The sequence below is a fragment of the Castor canadensis genome, chromosome 2, assembly GCF_047511655.1.
Source record: "Castor canadensis chromosome 2, mCasCan1.hap1v2, whole genome shotgun sequence".
In the NCBI taxonomy this organism is placed as follows: domain Eukaryota; kingdom Metazoa; phylum Chordata; class Mammalia; order Rodentia; family Castoridae; genus Castor; species Castor canadensis.
The window spans coordinates 181,662,492-181,679,039 of NC_133387.1; the positions used below are offsets into that span (position 1 = coordinate 181,662,492).

The following is a 16,548-nucleotide window of genomic DNA, read 5'->3' on the forward strand; positions in this document are numbered from 1 at the left end:
GCCTTGTTAGAAACAGTTGTCAAAGCTAGGCATGGTGGCTCACATCTGCAATCCCAGTCAATCAGGAGGCAGAGATAAGGAGGATTGTGGTCTGAGGTCAACCTGGGCATGAAGTTAGAGAGACCCCATCTCAACAAACAAGCTGGATGTGGTGGTTTATACCTCTAATCTCAGCTACACAAGAAATCTAGAAAGGAGGATAATGGTCTAAGGCTGGTCCCTGGCAAAAAGTGAGATCTTATTTGAAAAATAAAGCAAAAAAGGGCTGGGGACATAGCTCAAATGGTACAGTGCCTGACTAGTAAGCACAAGGCCCTGAGTTCAAATTCACAAAAAAAAAGAAAGAAAAAGAAACAGTTGTTAAGAGGAAAATCTTTACTATGCCTTCCCTACCTTCACGTATTTCCTAGATTTTTCCTGTGCTCTGCCATTTACAAAACAGTTTTATTAATATTTGGTCTGAAAGCCACACTCATCTCTAACAGCCTTCTGCCTGGTCCTACCCAGAGCCTCCCCTCTTGGTGACAACGTTCAACTTAGTTTCTTGGGAATGCAGAAGGGTGGTGGCAGTGAACCCCAGGACTAAGCTGACCTTGACCAGAAGAGGGTGTTCAACCCTGGATCAGGTACCACTCTTCTTCTGAGGCCTCAGGGGACCCACTAACCACTCTGTGCCTCAATGGTGCTCCCCTGTACAGTCATGGCTCCCTAACCCTGCTGAAAGCCATGCTGTAAGTTCCTATGGTTGAGTGGTGACTTTCTGCAAAGGGTCCCCAAACAGTTGACTCGCCTGGATGGTTCTTCTGAACTGGGGACAGATTTAGTCATTCTACCTCAGTGACAGAACAATTGAGGCCAGGAAGAGGAAGGACAACAGGAAAGGATGAATGACAAAGTTCATCCTCTCCCTCACCTCTAGTGTCCCTTTTTTCCTTTGGCTCTCTTTCTGGAGGAGCTCAGATCTCTGAACAGCACAAAGGTGCCAAGGCACTGGCTCCTAGTCATCTGGGTTTGGACCCCTGCTCCCCGCCCCCTGCCCCACACAGTCCTTCTGTCAAATGACAACTGAGCCTGCAGAGGGGATAGAGCTAAGACGTTGATGGGCACTGCTTCTGGTGGAGCTGAGAAACTTCTGTCCCAGGCCAGACCCTCACCCTCCACAGCTCACTAGAGGGAAGGAGGTGACCCCGGCCCTTTTCCTCTTCTCCCCAGCATGCATACTTTGGCTCCAGGCAGAGCCTTTGACGCTTAGAATTGGGTCAGTTTACCAAATGGGGACTTGGCTCCTTTGTTGGAGGCTAGCCTGGGCAAAAAGTGAGCCACTCTCTCAAAAAGTTACTGTGGCTCTCTCGTATCCTCTTACCCTGGTTCTCCATCACCCTGTTTAGGCAGAAAGTCACTGGAAAGAGTCAAGCTTCAGTGTGTCATCTGCCAGGTAGGGGACCTTGGGGAAATCAGCTAACATTCTTTCTCATTACCAGCCTTGGTTTCCTCTCCTACAAAGTGCGATGGTAACCCCTCCTCTCTCTGAGTTAATGTAAATAAAGGCCAAATGCATGAAGTGTTTCAGAATGTGCTCACAGACAACTTGCTTACAGACACAGATTGTTGCTAAGAGTCCTGTACCTGCAGGACTCCTGTCTTCCTGAGCCCAGGTTCTGATGCAGAGGATGTTTCTACATGGTGGTTATGGGACTGTCACCTAGGCCAGGGAAGAGGATGGGTGCCCACCTGAAACAAGACAGGGGAGGAGTTGGAGGAGACAGTGCTGACAGGGAAACTGGCAAGAAAGGAACAGGAGGGGCCTGAGGGAAACAGGGCTGAGAGCCAGTGCTCAGCACCAGAAGCTTGCACACACCTGTGAGATGCAACACATGGGAGAAGATGCTGAAGGCGGGACTGTGCACATAGCTTACGATTCAGTCCTTAGGACTATCGAGTCCAAAGCCCCCTTTGTAGGGAACAAAGTAAAGGTCAGTGTGGGGAACACTTGCCCAGTAAGACGCAGGGAGTCCATAGCATAGTCAAGATGTGAACCAGACAGGGTCACTCAGGCCTGATAATTTCCTTATCCATAATCATTGGGAAGAACTGCATGAGATTCTGAGCATAAAGTTGCACTCATGTATCTGGGTGGGGAGGAGGCCATGAAAATGCTGTTGATCTTTCCTGTCTTCCTCCTGAGCCTTCCATTTTTGTCTCTCTTGAGTTTGAGGCTGCATGTGACCAGCACTGTTAAAGCCATATGGTCAGCTACCTTGGTGTTGGGGGTGGGAATTGGGGGTTGTCAGTTACAGCCTGGGGACTTTTGAAACACAAAAAGATTGTGTGGGCCTCAAGAATGAAGGAAAAGTGGTGACAGGCAAGGAGGCAATAGGAATTACAGAAAAGCCATCAATGAGCCTGACTTCAATCCTGTGTGTGGGAATGTGGGGTGGACAGGGTTCCAGAACCTTCGTCTGATGCCCTGAACAGCCAGTAAGAAATTCGGAGGTATTGGACAACTTGCTGTCTTCTGTGCTGAGGGAACTGGAAGGATCAGCTGGGCTGCCAGTCCTCCCTTTCCAAGCTCCCTGCTAGTGCCCCTTGGGGGATTTCACACAACACTCAAGAGTGCTCTCAGGGAGCAGGGGCTTTCTAGGTCACCTTTGTTTATAGTTTCTTTAAAACCTAGAGACAAACCACCCATTAATTCAAGCCCTGCTGGGAAGGTGAATGTGTCTTTTAAAAATTCAAAGGAAGCCATTAAACCAAGTTGGTAACCATTGTAACACATAACAAGCTTTCCTGTGTAAAAAAAAAAATGAGTCAGAATGACTTTCCAGGAAGTTTGGTTACTTTAATTAGCTACTTCTTTTTTCTTGCCCTTAAAAGTACGCAGTCATTTGAGGATCACCTAGGCATTGATGCTACCGGCCACAGAGCTGAGCCCTGGAGGGAAAGATCCAGGGGTGGTGAAGTTGCCAGACATCACTGTCTCCAGAGTTCTCAACTAGGAGAACCCACACAGAATCCTTTCCTGACTGGCGAGCCGGGGCGACCCACTTGCTTCTTTCACTGAAGGGGAAAAGGGTACCCAGCCACCCAATAGGGAAGTCCATTCTGTGTGTTACGGAATCATAAGATGTTAATGAAGCCATTCAGTAGAGGTAATGAGGACCACAGCTGCCCTGCACCAAGCACTGGGCTAGGAAGGGCTTTAGACATCATCCATCTCTCAGCCACTCTGCATGTTACTTTTCCGAAGAAACAAGAATAAAGTCATGCAACCAGTACACAACAGAGCTGCAAATTTTATCCCAGGTCTGATTCTAAATCCACGTTCTCTAAAGGTCAACTGTTCCTGCCTCCCAGGGAGGCAAACTGATTGGCTAAGGTCACATAGCCAGTCAACAGCATCTCTGGATAACAGTAAGATTCTGAAGTCCATGGCTGCCTTCTTTGTCTTTAACTTACTCTGTAAGCAGCTCCCACAGTGTGATAGGATTCTAGAATTCCCTCAGGTTGTTCATAACACATTAACCTTCCTCACCTCCACCCAGCATCCTGGCTAACCTTTCAGGGTTCTGTGTGGCTCATTCTCACTCCCAACACTGCTCCCCCGGCTTGGTCAGGGTGACTAATAACAAAGTCGCAGTGCCAGCATCAAGTGTGGTCTTTTATCCACGTGGACACTGCTTAGGCTCCAGTGAGCCTGCTTCTAGGAAAAGGGCCACCCACCTTTTCCAGGAACATGGCTCCTGGACTCTTTTTATCTGGGGAAGAGTCAGTGTGGAATCTGTGCCCATCACCCCTAGTTGATCTCTTTGAAGTAAATTTTCTTCTCAACTGGGGAGAATAGAGGCCTCCTGCACAGACCTTAGCAACACATCCTAAACTAATAAGTCAATTGAAAAATGGGTACAATTGGCCTACATTGTCACCAATGACAGCTGGCCTCTCATTGGTCCTCCAGTGACAACACTCTCCTCAGTCCAGCTGTTCCTCTATACAAAGCAAAACACTAAAGACTGTAGGTTGATGAGTACCTGCTGCCTGTGCAGGCAGACACTATTTCAATATTAAATTGAGAAGCAGAAAAGTCTGGCAAATGCATCCTGCAGATGAACCCAAAGGCCACTCAACTACCTTGTTCCTGGTGCCAGGCCTTTTTAGCTTCAACAATGGAACTAGAATGCTCCAGAAGACTTGAAAAAGATTTTAGTTCTAGGAGACACAGATTCTCTTTCACTTCTAATCTTTATGTCTGTCATGATCCCTACAAAAGACTAATTGAGGTCTTGTTTGGATAATATAATAACCATTAAAGTTATTTGGTGGGGTTACAATTTCTACTTACTTTTACATTCTTTTTAATTACATGGAAATTTCAAACCCTGGCTTGGGCTATGGAGGTTAAAAAAAAAAAAGTAGAGAAAGCCATGTCACTTTTTTTCTTAATTCTGTCTCCTTGCTTTTCACCAAAGTAAATTCATCGCTAGGCATCAAGCCTGCCGCTCTGAGCCTGTTCACCAACCACACGCACATTATTTGGAAGGGCAACAATTGCACAAGAGCCTCTTTGGTTAGTTCTTCAAGGAGTGTTGAAAAAATTGGGTTAAAAGACCCTGCTCCCATCTATCAAAGGCAGGGGCTGTCAATCAATCGGTAGTAGCTGGCAACACAGCCTGCTGCTATAGGAGTGTTGGAATGGCACGTCAAGATGTGAAGCACAAGATGTGAAGCACAAACTGGGCCACTGGTGGCTCATGCCTGTAATCCTAGCTATTCAGGAGACAGAGATCAGGAGGATGGTGGTTTGAAGCCAGCCTCTGGGAAATAGTTTGCAAGACCCTGTCTCGAGAACACCCATCACACACACACACACAAATGGTTGGCAGAGTGGTTCAAGTGGTAACAGTGCCTGCTTTGCAGCCTTGAAGCCCTGAGTTCAAACTCCAGTCCCACCAAAAAGAAAAAAAAGCAGTCAAGTACAGGAATGGGGGTGTGACGGTGTGTGACTCCATGGTAGAGCACCTACTTAGCAAGTGCAAGGCTCTGAGTTCAAACCCCAGTACCTGCCAAAAAAAAACAACAAAAAAACCCAAAATCCAGCCTAGCCCTGGGTTTGATCTCCAGCACCTACAAAAAATAAAAAAAAAAAGCAAATCACAGGATTCAGTTGTGGAACCTTTACCCAGCCCTGGGTTCGACGCCCAGCACTGCAAAAATGAATCACCTCCCTAACTTTTGGTTTGATTTTGTTTTTAATGATCTGGTGCCATCCTGGCCTAGTTCCATGGTTTTTTTTTCCACTGACACCAATATGTATTCCTCCATCCCAGAGAATTCCCTTAGTTGCTAAGACCCAGCTTTTGGTCTGACTGGCTGAAAGACCCAGCAAGAAGAGACATGGCATCGCTGTCTAATTTCCAGCAATCCCTTCCCGTCCCCTGCTCACTTGTTCCACTCCCCAGAATAGGAGACCCTTCCTTACCTGACTCCACCTGGCTGAGAGTACCCCGTGCATCTGTGGGATCCGCTACATCCCCACTCATCTTGATATCTGCATGGAAAACACAACTGATTTTAATAACAGGTCACCATTTTTCTTGCTATGACATATGTGGCTTTAACTAAACAGCAAAGATGAATGTGTAATTACAACAGCCATCAGACTTTCAAATTCCTGATTCCCGAACATACAACCATTAGAATATTCATAAGCTTGGGGGCACAAATCCCCTCCTCCCATGCTTGCCTCCCTTCCTTGCCTTTCTTTTTCCCCCTTTCTCCATTGCTACCGCAGGGCCTCTCACCTCCTGCATCATTCATTGCCAGTTCCTCCTGTCACTGAGCCTCAGTAGGTAAAGATTTAACAAGGGGAAGGGAGTGAGGGTGTGGTGGGAGACCCTTCCCATGCCCAACCTTCATATCCTTTGAGGTTTAGGGAATTTATTTTATTTCCCTAAAGTTGCATAAGAAAACTGGGTATGGTGACAGCCTGCCTGTCATCCCAACTCTCAGAGCCTGAGGCTGGAGAATCATGTGTTCAAGGCTAGCTTGGACTACATAGTGAGTCCCTGTCCCCCCAAAATAAAAAATAAATAAGTAAAAAGTAGCATAAGAAAGTATCCCTCTTCTCCTCCCTGCTCTATGTGATAATCCTACCCTAGAAGGCAAGTGCAAACCTGGTCCTTCTCACCTTCTGTCCCCAGTTCCTGCCTCTCTTCTCTGTCTGGTTCTCGGAGGTCAGCAATCCATCTGGGAATCAAACCCTAGCTCCTGTGTTGCCCTTCCTGATCATCCTGTCCTTTAAGTATGCTTACCTTCTCTGAGTCCTTCAACTGGCTCAGTGAGAAAGGGGCGCCCTGCTGAGAATGTATATCTACACAGGGCCTTGTGTCAGCCCCCAAGTGCAGCTGGGCTGGCCTCTCCACCCTGCTTCATTTCAATAAATTAAACATTTACCAATAACAGACATCTGCCACCACCAATGAGGCCCCCTATGTCTCTTCCCTGGTCAGCAAAAGGAAGGAAAGAGACAACTTTGAACTAACTCACTCTCTCTGCTCCTCTCCTTCTTAAACCACCCAAATACCGAGGCTGTTAAAGACAGGAGAATATTTTATTCAAATCATGTTGACCCCCACCCCCATCCTCTTCTCTGGGGCAGCACTTTAACTCTTTCAAACCAGATAGTCTTGGTAAATCAATTTGCATATGAGCCTTCCCAGCCAATCCCAGTCAAGGAGGCAGCCTTAATTTGCATCAGGTAATCAGGCAGTTGGCAGTGTGGACGGTCTGAGGTCTGGAGATGATCAGGATGAGGGAAAAGGGTGGACCTCCGCCCCAGGAAAAAAGGGGAGAACGCCTACATTTTTTTAGGGCACTGATGTGTGCAGTTCTGGCAGAGATTTACACCTCTGGGGTGCTGTGACTGTGGCGCCAAGCAAGACAGAGATGGGGAGACTAGAGACTCAGAGTCCTTAGAAAGTGGGTGAGAGAGTAAGGCAACCCTATGCATTGCCATGGTTAGAGGAGTTTTTTGAGATCTGCCAACTGAAGAAAGATTCCTTAAGAGTGCCTGAGGCCCTCTGCAGACACTCACGCTGCACTGTGTGGTCATGGAGCTCTAGGGGAGACCCTGCAGATATACACCCCAACCTCCACACTGCATCTTGAAAGGCATCTTGAGCCTCACCTCAGTCCTTCCTGCTGTAGTTTCAAACTTTCTGTGCAGTCTACCATGCATGAATATGCATAACTAGTGTAGGTCACCTGGACACATTTGCACTCTACCACTGCTCATTTCTGTGCCACTGGAGAAGTGGGCTTCACTTCATCCCACCCTGGAGCTGGGAACTGCCTAGCGCCATCTGCAGCTCACAGTTCACAGGGATTCTTCCACTGTGCTGAGAAAAAGCCCCATCAGAGACTGCCAGGAAGCCTCAGAGGCAGGAAGGAAGTTCTCTCCTTCTGCTGGTTTTAACCTGCTTCAGTAGAGCGGGAGTTAAGAGTATGAGTTTTGGCCTGAGACAGATCTGAGTTTAATCCCTGTGCCAGCTGGGATACTCTTGCCACATACATGAACATGAATTTTCTCACCTAAACCAGGAATGAAGAAACATACCGACCAGGGTTATTGTGAGGTTTAAAAGAAATAATGAAAACAAAGTAGGCACATTGGCTTACACATAGTCCCTTCTTCCCCTCTTGCCTTTTTTCTTTTTTTTTTTTTCTCAGTACTGCGGTTTGAACTCAGAGCCTACGTCTTGAACCACTTCACCAGCTTTTTATGATTTTTTTTTTTTTTTTTTTTTTGAGATAGGGTCTCAGGAACTATTTGCCTGGGCTGGCTTTGAACCAAGATCCTCCCTGATCTCTGCCTGCTGTGTAGCTAGGATTACAGACGTGAGCCACTGTCACCCTGGCTCCTCTTGCCCCTTTGTCCTGCCTTTCCCTTTAGCTCCTTCCCCATTGGCTTGAACAGCTGTAACTTTCTGTCCCTGTGACTTGTCCCTTACCTGGAAAGCCATTAGCATTCTCCCTCATAGGAAAAGCGTTCGTGAGGACAGGAAAAGCTTGAGAGGCAGTGAAGCTAGGATGATGACCAATCTCTGAATCAACTTATTTCAAACTCCCAACATTTTAAAAACTAATTCTTTGGACTCAGTCATAGTTTGATGTCTGTAACACAAATTCTCTCCAACACTCATTCCCCACATCACCCAAGGACACCTAGAAGCCATCTTACCCATCCTTTACATTAGCTTACAAGTTATTCTTAAGGCTGAGGTATGGCTCAATTGGTTGAGCATCTGCCTTGCAAGTGTAAAGTCCTGAGTTCAAACTCCAGTACTGCCCTCCCCCCACAAAAAAAGTCGTCTTAATCATGTCTAAAAGTTACTTGTGAAGACATCCAAGGCTCCCCACTAAGCTATAACCTGGCAACATGACGACCCTTCATACTCAGGCAGGAACTGGAGCCCACATGGAGAGATAGGGTGAGGTGAACTGTAAGCCTTCTCCTTCAGTCCCCAGGATGCCCAGATACCGAGAACCTGTTCCTGTTGGGTAGGAGACCGAGGCTGATGGGTGGGACGAGCACTTGGGTCTCAGCCTAAAAATGGGCCAACACCGAAACTCCCTGAGATGCTGTAACCCTTCACCTGTCGGACAGCACTTGCCAGGGGTGAGTGAGAGAGGTGCGGGTGGAGCAGGCTCATGTGTGTTCTTATCTCAGTCTGACTGAGTAGGCTCCTTGCCACCTTCCTTTCCCTGGGGAGGCTCAGCTGCTCAGTGTTCAAATCCCAGATTCCAGACACAGACCCTTATCTGCCCCTCCTGGCCCTATCACCTGAGGCTGGCCTTGCCCTCCTGGACTGTGGCCTGATCCAGAAGCAGAAACTCCTTAAACCATCTGTGAGCACTGGAGGAGAGCTGGAACGCAAGCCGTGAGGCAGCACTTCCTCCAGGCAACAGGCTGAATGTCTAGGGCTCCAAACCTCTGAGTCCAGAATACTCTGGGAAAGCAGACACCCCACCCCTGTCTCTGCTAGCATCCATCTTCATGTCCTTGGATGGGACTGGGCCTGGCTCTTGGTTCCTCCCTCACATGCTTGCTTTTGAGAACATTTACTTCTACCAGCAGGATTTCATGGGAAGACTCATCAGTCCCACTTCTGAGCTAGCTTAGGCTCTGCCTCTCCCTCTTGTTTCTTCTCCCTCCCACAATCTGGCCTTTCAACCCAACCGGTATTCCTGAGCTGCAACTAGCCTAGGTCTGGAACACTCAACCCGTCTCTCCCAGCCCTGGTGTGGAGCAGCTGACAGTGAGAAGCAGAGAGAAAGAGACATCCTGGGGCCAACCAGGTGGTCCCCTTTGGGTGGTTTCACACTATTTTTTTTTGTCTTCTCCCCCTTCCTTACTGGCTGGCTGACTGACTCTTGTCTACCCCTCCCCGCCCTCTTTATGCCCAGGAAGTGGGGAGCCCTTCCTTTGGCTGGGAGCCCTGTGTCTGGTGGCCTCATACCTGCTCAGGTCTTCGTGCTCCCGTGTGAGAGAAGCTCTGTAAGGTACAGCGAGGAGCTCCAGGCAGACCTGAATCATGGCTTGCACCCAGGTTATCAGAGCAAGAAGACTGCGCGCTGACTCAGGGGCCGCAGAGCTAAAGGAGTCATCTGAATGGGGACCTGGGAGCAAGCCTATGTCCTGGTTTATGTGCTCCTATTCTGCTTCCTTCTCCATCCAAACTGTCCTAGTAAATGAGGAGGAATCCCTAAAGGCCCAGGACTGGGAATTCATAGGGAAAGTGTCATTTGTCAAGGATTAGCAGAATATGGATCCTGTGGTGGGAAAAAGAGGACTCAAAAGAGACCAGGTTTCCACAGAGGATCCTAGAATAAGGGACCCTACAGCGGGGCATATAATGAGACACTCCAAGCCGGGTGCCAGTGGTTCACACCTGTAATCCTAGCAATTTAGGAGGCAGAGGTCGGAAGGATCGCAGTTCGAAACCAGCCTGGGCAAATTGTTTGCCAGATGACCATGTCTCGAAAGCCCTTCACTAAAAAGGGCTGGTGGAGTGGCTCAAGGTGTACGCCCTGAGTTCAAACCCCAGTATTTACAAAAAAAAAGAGAGACCCTCCATATAGGGAAGAGGGATGCCCCTCCCACAGCAAGGAACATTGCAAGGCCCTACAAAGGGAAAGCACACCAGCAAACAGACACACACAAAGTCCCTAAACTTAGGAACCCCTTGAAGGTGACACCCAGATATCTCAGAGGGTTCAAGACTGAGAAACCTGGGAAGGAGGCCCCACGGCCTGAGTGGAGCAAGCTAAAAAATGGGGAGGAACAGCAAATAATTCAGGGAGACAATCAGGCAATCCACACCAAGGTGGATGGACCCCCATCTGAGGAGTCACTCCTACTTTGGGTATAGCTCAATCTCCCCCCTTGTGTCTGGCTCCCCTACTTGCAGGGACACAGAGGAAGAAATGTTAGTTGCCTGGGCCTCTGAGAAGCAGCATCCAGGGCTCTCTCCAGGGGTACACATAGGGGGCTTGGCCCTCTCTGCCAACCTTACTCTTTGGCTCTCAATCAGATTCTCTCAGCCCCTAGGATACTTCTCTGTCCCTTCTCCTCACACTTCCCAAGCAGGAACCTCTGGCAGACAAGGAGGTGGAAAACCCCCAGGAAGTCTATGATCTTGATCCTAAAGAACTCCCCACCCACTGCTGGGGCCACTATTGGAGGAATCTTATTCCCATTTGAACCCTGGCCTTTTTTGATGGGAAGTGAAGTGAAGAATGGAAATGCCTGCCAGGGGATCTGCAGCCAGGTACTCTTAGTTCCATGTTGGTACCACAAGTCTAGAAACAAACTTTCCCCAGACACTGGATAACACCCAGTTGGATAGTTCTTTTGGCCTCACCTAGCCCTTCCTGGCATGTCCTGGGGAGCCACTCAGTGTCAACACCTCTTTGCCAGCTAGCCTTTCACTCAGGCCTTCTGGGAAACAGCAATGGCCAAACTGGGCACCCAAAGCACACTGCTACTTGTTTTCAGAACTGTAGGACCCAGGAAGGACCAGAGCCTCCAGCCTGCTCTGCTTCTTGGGGTAGGTCAGGGAGAATTGCCCCTTCCTATTCCTCCCCTACTCTTTCAGAAAAGAGAGCAAGTAACACAATTCAAAAACCTTGAAATCCTAAATAAAGATCACTGGGTCCTGCTCACTTGGAGAGGCAAGGTGCTGGGTTTGAGGCGGCCAAGTCAGGTATAGCTTTCTTCCCTGGTTCTGTTCTTTGCTCAGGCCCTCAGAGGGTCACCGGAATACCACACAAACCTCCCCTCATCCTTGGACACTTCAGTTTAGTTGGTTGTCCTGCCCTAGCCCAGCTGTGGAGGAAGGAGGGATCAGCAGAGTCAATGGAGGGCCCTGGTTCACGCCATACCCACCTATGGTTCATTCACACAGGGAAAACTGACTTCTGACCAGATGTTTCCATCTCCTGGGTCCCCACCCTTTGGGAAAGGAGGTCATGGGATTGGAACTCAGAATATGTTACCATCCCCTCTCAGACATAGGCCCACCATGCACTGAGCCTATCACACAGCCAAGACCCATGAGAATGTGAGTGGACACACTTCTCACATATAGACACACCTGGAGCACGTGTGCAGGTATCATTAGTACCCTTGGGGTCGGCTCTACCACTTCTCCCGATACACAGGGACAGGCAGACACGCCTCTGACACAAGGACACATGCTTGCACAAGCCCTAATCAATGCACGTGTGGCAAGGCACCTGCCCCAGGTGTGCCTCTGCAATTGCCCCACTCCACCCACTTCTCCAAGCCCCCCCCCCTCCCGTCACACAAATGCCCACTTTGCCTGCATTTCACACAGGTGCCCCGACACCAAACACGCAGCATGTGGATACATGCATGCACTCCCAGGTCCACACCCCTGACTGAGGAGTGAGCCATCCATCTCCTGCAGCCTCATGGGACTACAGCACTTCAGCACACCCAGCTCCCCAGATCTGGGACTTTAGGAGCCCTCAACGCCCCACCCTCATTCTTTTCCAAGGTTTCTCATCCCAAACTTCCTCCTTTTAGTCCCCCAGACACCTACCCATGGCCAGCCCCAGGACGACCCGCTATCCACACCGCCCTCTCCTGGCCGCTGGGGAATAAGCCCCCCTCTACCCCTGTCGCCACGGTTGTCCCTTTCCTTGGCCCCTTTCTGCGGACGGTGACACCTGTCAGAGCTCGCTCGTACTGCCTCTCACCTGTGTGCATGGGCTCCAGATTCACCATCCTGCCCCAGGCGGGGCCAAAGCCAGCGCCCCCCCAGGCCCCTCTCGTCTGCCCCAGCCGGGTCCCCTGGGAAGCCAGGGTCTCCTTCCTCCCGCCCCCGGCTGCCCCCAACGCGGGAGCCGCTGCCGGAGCCGTCGCCACCGCCGTCGCGCGCTCCGCTGCTCCGGCCCGGGCAGCACTCGGCGCGGCCAGGATTACCACACTCCCCAGGTGAGCACGCCGCGCGGGGCGGGGGCCGCCGGCCACGCCCCCTGGCAGGGCCCCCGCGCCTGGCCCCGGGCCCATGCAAAGCAGCGATTTGCATCCTCCGAGCTGGGGGCCGGGAGAGGGGGTCGAGGTGCTGCGGAGGCGGGTCCCGACCTTGGGGAGCACCTGTCTCCCGGGTTCCCGCCCGGCGGCCCCTCCCCACCACACCCGCAGCAGCCCGGATCCTGGTGCAGCTTGCTCTTTTGGGGAGCCCCTGTAGGGGTATCCAGGCTCGATCTGAGCTTCCGCCTGGACGGACTCCCGAAGAGTAAGCCCTGCAAGGAACCTGGAGTGTTTGGAGACGCCTTAGGGGAGAGCTGGAAAGAATCAGTGCTTGGAATCTACCTCTCAACAGCTGTGAGAGGGGACAAGGACAACTCATTTCACTCCTCTGTAAAACGGGTCAGGTGCTAGTCAGGACTGGCATTTCTCTGAGCTAAGCAGGTGACCAAGTTTAGTAGCCCCCCATGGCTTCCTCTCTTAACAGTGTGGGACCTAGGCCCCCCCCACCCCCCCTGCTTATTATCGCATTTTCCAAGTGAAGACAACTGCCCTGGCGTGCCATTCCCCACCCCGCCCTCAGGTTCCAGGTTGCTGTGGGCTCTATGAGATGGATGTGGAAAGTATTTACCAGTGCTGGTCCTTGTGATAGCCACTTTCCAGAGCTGGGAAGTGACTTGTCCAAAGGCACACAATCCTGATTCCTGCACTCTCTGCAGCAGCTATTTTACATGCATCACCTGAGACCCTGCTTAACCACTCTCCTCCTCTCTTCGAGTTCCAGTAAGTGATACCCTGGCCAAGGGACCACTCGCACAGGCTAGCTACCCTCAGACAGGAGGGCAGAGCCCCACCTTCTTTCCCAGACTCGCTATAGATGTTCCATCACCATTGTCCAAGGTCTATTTTCCTGCTCACAGGGTAGGTCCCTTTTACAATGCTCTTTCCATCTGGAATGTCCACCCCAACAATTCCTACTACAATAACTGCATTTATTGCACCTCCATTATGTGCCATGCATGGTGCTGGACAACACTTTAAAGGGATGTGTGTGTGTGTGTGTGTGTGTGTGTGTTTGGTGAGATTGGGGTTTGAACTCAGGGCTTTGTGCTTGCAAAGCAGGCACTCTACTGCGAGAACCACACCTCCAGTCCATTTTTGCTCTGGTTATTTTAGATTTGGGCTCTCTAGAACTATCTGCTCTGGGCTGCCCTTGAATCATGATCCTCCCAATCTCAGCCTCCTAAGTAGCTAAGATTACAGGCGTGAACCACCGACACCTGGCTTTTAAAGGGTTATTTAATACCTTTATTAATTTTTGTTTATTTGTGGTGCTGGGGCTTGAACCCAAGGCCTCACACATGGTAGGCAAGTTTACCATTAAGCTACATCTCCAGCCCCTCCCTTAATGCCTTTAGATCTCATCTAGTGTAAATTGTACCATTATTATTTCCATTTCACAGATGGAGAAATGAGGCTTAAGGAGTTTAGCTTGCCATGTTACACAGCCAGTAACTGAGCTCTAGTTCTAAAGTGCTGCTCTCTACTCCCTCTATGCACAGTTCAAATGCTCCTTCCTTTTGAAGTTGGAAGTGATCTGGGGCTATAGCTTAGTGGTAAGAGATCTTGCCTAGCATGCACAATGTCCTGAGTTTGATTCCCCAGCAATGAAAAAAAAAAAAAAAGTTGGAAGTGGTCTGATGTATCTTTCACTGAATTACCGTGACACTTCAATGCTCTTCATAGTCTTTGTAGTGGGTTATGTGGGCTTTCTCTTAGCCTGCCTCCTGGTTTTACTGACTGGCGGCTTCATTCTATTGCCCCTAGTACCTGGAGCAGGGCTGGGCATAACAAGCATCCAAGAAGTTTGGTGGGTGCTGCTGGGTGCTTCGGCAAGCCCGGAGGCAGAGGAAGGGCTTACACACCAGCTCTTGGTCATGTCTACCTCCCTCTGTGGCAAGAAGGGAAGGGACCTTCTTTTGGTTTCTTCTGGTTTCCTGGAGAGATCAGCAAAGGCTTTTGGAGACCAAAGTGATCTCAGGTATCCCTGTCAAGACTCTCTCAGCCTGATCCTTCTTTCCCTCCCCTCTGCCCTCCTTTCCCTCTCCTCCCCCACATCAGGTTTGGCTCTTTCCCGAGGTGAGGTCCGGTTCTTATCTACAACTGCACTCACCTGCCATCATCCTGGAAAAATGTCTGCACTGAGTTTATATACCCTGTGTACTTTTGATTTCCATATGTCTATTTGCATAAATTTGCATGGCCATGTGCACCCGGGGTCTGGTTCTCTGACCACATCTGGGATCTGTTGCATTTTTTTGTGTGCACAGTCACACTTTTTCTTTCCCTCTGGACTTCAGTTTTCCAGAAGCAGGAAAAGTTTGTATTTAATGGTGTCTAAGGGCCACCTGGGATTCTGGGGGTTGGGGGTAGGGAAGATGGTGTTCTTGGGGAGGGGAATATTGAGAAAGAGATAGAAACTTGACAATTCACAGTTGGACACAAAGCTTTGTGTTCCATAGCTGGAGTGGGAAGGAGTGGGGGTGGGGAGAGGTGGGCAGGCAAATATAACCTACTGTTCATTCCTTTACTCATTCTTTCAATCAGTATTGATTAAGGGCTTCCTGGGTGCCAAGAACCATGCTACATGCAGCACACACACTGTCTTTTTTAGTCCTTCTAGCCCCTTTCATAGATGAGTAAACTGAAGCTTAGAGAGGTTAACACAGCCAGCAGATGGCAGGGTTGGGGATTCAGAGCCAGGCCTGTCCTCCAGCTTTGGACTTCCGCCCCCTCCCTGCCCCTGTGCCGTTCTCCTGTTCTCCTTCCTTCTGTTATTCTATAACTTGAGGTGGAAGGAACGTAGATATCACTCTGAGCCCCTCATACACAAACCTGAGGCCCACCACCAAAGGGACTTGCCCCAGGTCACAGAGCTACTCTCCCATTGTGTGCCTTTCCCAGGTCCTACAAGGCTGGAGTTGGAGTGGGGCATGGGTGTATGGGGGAAGGGGGAGGGACAAATAGTCTCTATTCTCTCCCCCCTCTGATTTACTTGTTATCATTTCAATTAGATGAACTAGATTGGGAGTGCAAAAGGCCTCTTTAACCCTGGCCCTCCTTTCCCTGCACTCCTAGTCTCCACGAAACCAGCTTTTAAGTTCTGAACTTGTGGGAGGGGGGGAGGGAAGGTTCCCCCAGGCCTAATATTCCAAGGCTGTGTCTATTAACTCTGCTAGCTTAGAGCTGTGGGGAAGAGACAGAGATAGGAGGCTGCCTGGAGGTTAAAAAGAGAACAGAGGAGAAAGGGAAAAAGAAGCCAGGACAGGAAATTTCAGTGCCTTTGGACATCAAAAGAGTGATATGCAAGTCAAATGCAAATCAAATGCAAATCATCTCACACCCCCACCCCCTTTCTCAGCAGCTGGAGTAGCCAAAGCCTTACTCCAGGATGCTGTGGTTTGGAAATAGTGATCCATTCTGACCCCTCCTGGGTCCTCCTGGTGTGACATCTGACTTCCTGGGTGGCACCTCTTGAGCATTACAAGCTCTTCCCCAAGTTCCATTTGTACTGGATCAGCTTCTTTAGCTTCAAGGATGAAGGCTCTAGGAGTCCCAACACATGGACTGGAAGTGGCTGGTGGCTCTGGAGGGGACAGGCAGTCCCCAGCCCTGTTTTCTTCTCAGCAGAGAGAAGTGCTGCACACTCCCACTTCCTGTCATGTCAGCTGGATTGAGTTGTCAGGGCTAGGAGAAGGGCGGAGAGTGAGGCGTCCTGGAAGGCCACCAAACAACAAGTCCCTTCTAGCTCCTTCCTCTGGCCAGATGGGCTGTGGGGCCCAGAGTGTGGGGGTGTGGGGTTGGGGGTCGCTCCCTGCCTTGGGGCAATCAAAGTGAATGAATCTGAGCGCAGGCTTCCCAAAAAAAGCAGATGGAAGGGAGGTAGAGGCCAGGAAGGACTTCCAGTCTGTTTTAAATCACACCTCTGATGAAGC

At 50.0% G+C, this 16,548-nt stretch overlaps 1 protein-coding gene across 2 annotated transcripts in view; it reads right to left on the reverse strand.

Annotated features, from left to right (window-relative positions):
* The window catches only part of Pou2f3 (POU class 2 homeobox 3), a 79,572-nt gene extending 67,062 nt beyond the window's left edge, over positions 1-12,510 (reverse strand). The window contains exons 1-2 of one of the 2 annotated variants that reach the window (XM_074066529.1): positions 12,280-12,510; positions 5,477-5,545 (exon numbers count right to left, since the gene is read on the reverse strand). In XM_074066529.1, the coding sequence (XP_073922630.1) occupies positions 5,477-5,545; positions 12,280-12,307 (97 nt within the window). In that variant the 5' untranslated portion in view covers positions 12,308-12,510. Of the gene's footprint in view, positions 1-5,476; positions 5,546-9,515; positions 10,111-12,279 lie in introns of those variants that run through there. The other variant, XM_074066530.1, reaches the window with a different exon arrangement.
* Between the last annotated feature and the right edge of the window lie 4,038 nt (positions 12,511-16,548).